Here is a 6117-nt window from a genome sequence, read left to right as displayed (position 1 = left end):
CGAAAAATTGTAATATCGTCAAACAGTCGGTATGTTCCGTCCTACTTGTTAAATGTTGCTGTTGACCAGGGACCCCTTGTAAAGCGCTTTGATCACGTTTAGTGGGTATTGCTCTATATAAAAGCTCAATTTTTTAATTATTTATTTTTTGAAAACACTACATAAGATAAGGTACCATCACTTGGAATTCATCCTTTCATGAAATGATAGATAGATCTACTGTCAGTTCTTATCCAGTTCACTGCCGTATTCTGGAAAAAGTCGTATTTAAAAATTTGGCCAGAAAATACGTCCTTCAAATATCGATCGATTTAAATGACTCTCATTCTGGGCAAAACAAAAACGATCAAACCTGGGACCTTGTTATTGTGACAAACTCAAATCTTGGGCCGGCATTCTATTGTGATTATCTACATGATTGCCAAAATGTGACCTCCAAGTTTGAATAGGGAATGAGATTAGTGGAAGAGTAGCGTCCCTTGATTGGACGTCACCCATAGTCTGTGACGTCACCGGCCGAAAAGTTATTAGAGAGAGGACGTCATGTTGGTTGTGCACATGCGTCTCTCGTCCTCGCTTCCGGTGAAAGCGGCTTGAGACACTTCAAAACCAAATTGACGTTCTCTCTGTAAGGTGACGTCCAATCAAGGGACGCTACTCTTCCGCTAATCTCATTCCCTATAGAATGAAATGTGAGATGTTACTTTTTGACCATAGAATACACTATAATATCCATCCTTCTCAATAATGCATAATATTACAGCTAAGCTTAACCCACTCAAACATTAACACCGACTATATCCATAGTTTACCCGCGGTTACTTTTACCCATGCCCATATTTATTACATTTTTCTGAGACAAATTATAGGCGTAATATCAAAGCTAATGTTTTTAGTTTTTGCATGGTTGAATAAAACTATTTATGTACACGCTCATTTTTAATACATATTTTTTCAATTCTAAAAAGGACAAAAATCTCTAGGATTGAGTGAGTTAATCCAGGTTTCCACTTTTTTTTACTACAACGAACATTTTAACAAAACGCACAATATAATAGGGAATGAGATTAGCGGAAGCGTAGAGTCCCTCGAGTGGACGTCACCCATAGTCTGTGACGTCACGGGCGGAAAAGCTATTAGAGAGAAAACGTCATGTTGGTTGTGCTCATGCGTCTCTCGTTCTCGTTTCCGGTGAAAGCGGCTTGAGACACTTCAAAACCAAATTGACGTTCTCTCTGTAAGGTGACGTCCAATCAAGGGACGCTACTCTTCCGCTAATCTCATTCCCTATATTGATGTGAAATAACAAGTCTGAGGGGGGTGAGGGGGTTGGGGGTGAGAAGGACGAGAAGAACGACGAGGGGGGAGAAGAAAAGAGGAAGAAAAATGCTTAGGTACTGCTGCAACTCGTACAACATCATCATCAACAACAACAACAACAACAACAACAACAACAACAACAACAACAACAACAACAACATTTTAGCCTCAGAACCACCTCAACATAATCTTCTTCTTCAAGTACCAAGTCTGTAATGGGAGCGATCTATATTCATGTTTTCGTCCAACCTAGTCATCAATCACATGATTTGTTGCTGTACAACGATTGGACATTTCTCAATGTATCTAAACATGCTGCTTTGTTTATGAAAGTTGTAAACATATCCATGAGTCATGCTGAGCAAAATGACCAATTGTAACGTTGGATATTTCTCAAATTGTGAACATTTTTCACTATGTGGGTCATTTTGAGCACACTTTGCAATGTGACCAATGACCTTGAGCACATGGAAATGTAATATAGATCGTGCCCATTGTCCAGATTTCACAGCCATATAATAATACTGACCATACGTAGGCCTTCAAAACCCTGTGTTTTGTTGTCATTGAGATATTGTGGTTTTTTGAAAATTATTTAGACTCATTTTAACATACTATAGTGTAGAAATGGTGAGTCACATATAAATCTTCCTGGCATTACCACCACCAGCAGCAGCAGCAACACAACTCCCCCCCCCCCCACCCCCCCCCCCACCCCTAATCCTCTTATTTAATTTCCTTATCTATTTCCATCTCTCAATCTTAATAAGCTGATTTTTTTTTTTCATTTTCAAATTGATAACAATATCATAATGAGTTGATTTTTGTAATAATAATAAAATAATAATAATAATAATGTAAAGATGGATTTGAGTTTCTTACGAAGAACACGAAGAGGCAAGGTGACCGCAACCTTTGTTTCACGCTAACTACCATATTAACTCATTACAAGCGTAGTTCCATTTTAACCCAGATCCTTAAATCAACTTTAATACCAAGCTGGTAGAAGCTGTTAACTTTCTCCTTATCAGCTATTTTTAGAATCCCCCCCCCCCCCCCCCGAAAATTCACACCCACCCAACACAAAAATAGACTTTTCTTACTGAAACAAAAAAGTAACAATGAGTTCTACAACACAGTGTTTAGTATTTATAGCTGTAATCAAGCATTTCTTTACATTTTGTGATGTACAAGAGAAATCAGAATGAGAAAATTGTAGGTTGCATCGTAACAAATGACGATTTTCTTATGGGTGGTAAGGAGGGGGTTAAAATGAATGAAAATGACCAATATAGCCTCGAGAACGAATAAAATACTGATCAAGGAACGCACGTTTTGGGTTCAAAACCACACTTCAAGCAACAACCAAAACAAGCGAAAGGATAAAAAGTAATGTAAAGATAGGATGCGCTTGGCTTAGAAGCTCATAACATTGCCATCCGGAAGTATAGATAGTATGCAGATGACGTCACTCAGGCCTTTGTTATTGTTTTTGCCATCCGCGTTTGTGAGTTGTTCTCACTAAACTGTATTAACCAGACTATAAAAGTTCATGGTTACACAGAGTTTGTGTGTAGGTCCGTTATACTTCCGGATGGCAATGTTGTGAACTCCTTGGCCAAGCGCATTCTATCTATAACGGACCAACACACAAAATTGTGTGTAACCATGAACGTTTATAGTGTGGTTGATACAGATTAGTGAGAACAACTCACAAACGTTGGTTGACGTCACTCAGGTCTTTGTTATTGTTTGTTTTGTTTTTTGCCATCCGTGTTTATGAGTAATTCTCACTAAACTGTATTAACCAGACTATAAAGGTTCATGGTTACACACAGTTTTGTGTGTTGGTCCGTTATACTTCCGAATGGCAATGTTGTGAACTCCTTGGCCAAGTGCACACTATCTATAGATAGTATGCAGATGACGTCACTCAGGCCTTTGTTATTGTTTTTGCCATCCGCGTTTGTGAGTTGTTCTCACTAAACTGTATTAACCAGACTATAAAAGTTTATGGTTACACAGAGTTTGTGTGTTGGTCCGTTATACTTCCGGATGGCAATGTTGTGAACTCCTTGGTCAGGCGCATTCTATCTATAGAGGTAGCCGTCAATGGATGAACAGTGGATGGATATTAAGGGTAATTTTAATTGGGGTAATATTAATATTCGATTGATTATTGAGTTGAGTGGTGAGTCGAGAATAGAATGTTTAGATGGATCGATTGTCGTCGTCAATATCATCTCCTTCGTTATCGTCATCATCATCATCATCATCATCATCATCATCATCATCATCATCAGCAGCAGCAGCAGCAGCAGCAGCAGCAGCAACAGCAGCAGCAGCAGCAGCATCACCATCTTCATCATCATCATAATTATCATCATCATCATCATCAGGATCATCCTCACCATCATCATCATCATCATCATCATCATCATCATCATCATCATCATCATAAACATCATCATCATTATCACCATTTTTTTGTTTTGTTTTGTTTTGCTTTTGTTTTTTGTTGTTTTTTTGTTTTTTTGGTTGGTTTTTTTTTTCTGACTCTTTTGGTTGTTTTTTTTTTTTTTTTTTTTAGGTTTTGTTTGTGTTGTTTGTTGTTTTTTGTTGTTGTTGTTTTTTTTTTGTTTTTTTTTTGGGGGGGGGTTGTTTTATTTCGTTTTGTTCTTTGTTTTTTATTGCTGTTTTTTTCAGTTTTGTTTGCTTCCTTTAAAAAAAAAATATTGACTTGTTTTTGTTTTTCCATCCCCAGTATTTCAGATTACCATTCCATGTAAAGGAACGGAGGCCGGAGTGGCTTCCCTTCTTCTTCGTCTTAAAATATACAACCAGTGGAGGCATCAACTCAAGGACACGCCCATCCAGTTCCGGTTGAAAAAGCAATGTATTGTATTCGGTGAGCTGGGGAATATCTTTATAACTAAATTACGTGGCTTTATGTGTACCTTTCGTTTACATGTACATTTGTGACCCATCGTCTCAAAACGGTATTATGTAGGAACGTTTCAGATGCTTAAATTAAATGTTAAAACTGGTCAAAAATATAAATTGTTGGCATTAGCACCCTAAAATATGGTATCCATTCTCCTCAATAAATCGCATATACTCAACCCAAGTCTGATATTTCTGGCTATAAATTCAATTTTCAGCATCTTAACCATCCCGACTTAATACCGTTTTGAGGCGAAGGGTCACATTTAACTTTTTTTTAAATTATAAATTATGCCTTTTTCGCCATAACATCATAAGATATCGTCGCCTAGGCATTCAACGAAGGAATATAGATAGCTCATCAAACAAGATGTCTGATGTCAACAGGAATCACCCATGTTGTCCGTCCAAATGAGCAAATTGGGGGATAATAATCTTGCTCGAGGAATAAAACGAAAGTGCCTGAAGCGGGGGCTCGAACCCGGGTCCTTCCGGGTCATATTGCAATGCCTTAACCACTCGGCCACTTCGTCCCCCCATTTAACTAGCCTTAACAAATTGTCAAATCTCTTCTTAAAAAAGAATTGTATACTTTCGCCGTTAAAAAAATTCACCGTTCAGATGATTCATAGTTAACACACAAGCTTTGTGTAAATAAACGACTAGTCCGGCAAAAAGCCGAACAATCAACTCCAGTGAAAGCTCCCAATTAGCATCTATTATCATAATTTGGCCAAGTCCAGTTACAGTAGTTGTTGCCAATTTAGCTACACCCAGTCGTCGCATCTGCCTATGAGAAACAATGGCCTTCATTACTACCGGAAGTCAAATAAGTAGTAACGCTGTGGCCAGATATTTTTGGGGAACTCTCGCCAAATAATTACTGTCTGACAATAATATGGCGATGGTCCTGAACACTGACAATTGCTCTCGAGGATGAATGAAGGGATGGGGTTGGAGAAGATATGCTGTAATGTGTCGGGTAAAATCTTGGTTTTAAAGAATGGGGCCGAAGCTTATAGCGATTTTTTTTTAAAAATAGGTTTCCATCTCTATACCATTGTATTATTATTTTCTCTGATTTCTAATAATATCTGTTGGGATCCGAATCAACTGTACACGACAACGTACCAATATCGTTGTTAACGCTTTCAATTTACTGTTGTTTTCCTTCTCCGTTATTGCTTCTTTGTCCTCTCACGCTACTACGACTACAACTTTTACTACTACTACTACTACTACTACTACTACTACTACTACTACTACTACTACTACTACTACTACTACTACTACTATTTCTTCTATCCTTTACCTTACTCACTATGGTCGTTGTTCATACCATCAACCTCGTGACCCATATTCAACTTTCCCGAAGCGACTGGCGTTGTTGTGAAATAGTGAAAGTCAAGATCAACCAAAATCATCATCATCAACCAACATTATCATCATCATCACCATTACCATCATCAACATCATCGTCATTCTTATTAGCATCACCATTATTATCATTATCATTATTATTATTTTATTTTATTTTTTGTTGTTTGTGGGTTTGTTTTTTGGTTGTTTTTTTTTTTTTGTTTTTTTTTTTGTTTTTGTTTTTTTTTTGTTTTATCATTGCCATCATTATTATTATCATTGCGATTAAAAATATTATTATCCCCATCATTAAAACGTATCATCCAAAAGTCCTATTCAACTCTCTCAGTGTCCTCTCGACGTATACATATATGCAGGTCTGACATCCGTACCCAATTATGGGCCTAGTTTAACACTGTTTTAATGGACAATATTTTTTGTGTCATTTTTTTAGATTTCCATAACAGCAATGAGCCCATAATGAATTGGGTTATC

General features: G+C 37.4%; 1 protein-coding gene across 1 annotated transcript in view; it reads left to right on the top strand.

Annotated features, from left to right (window-relative positions):
- The window catches only part of LOC144975771 (uncharacterized), a 166510-nt gene that overhangs the window by 133908 nt on the left and 26485 nt on the right, over positions 1-6117 (top strand). Inside the window, exon 5 of the mRNA XM_078919958.1 lies at positions 4085-4228. Within this exon, the coding sequence (XP_078776084.1) occupies positions 4085-4228 (144 nt within the window). The remainder of the gene's footprint in view (positions 1-4084; positions 4229-6117) is intronic.

This window comes from Berghia stephanieae, chromosome 6 (genome assembly GCF_034508935.2).
Source record: "Berghia stephanieae isolate SIO BIC M18660-M18661 chromosome 6, UCSD_Bste_1.3, whole genome shotgun sequence".
Taxonomy (NCBI): Eukaryota; Metazoa; Mollusca; class Gastropoda; order Nudibranchia; family Aeolidiidae; genus Berghia; species Berghia stephanieae.
The sequence above is the reverse complement of the archived record's forward strand: the minus strand, read 5'-3'. Positions and strand labels throughout refer to the sequence as shown.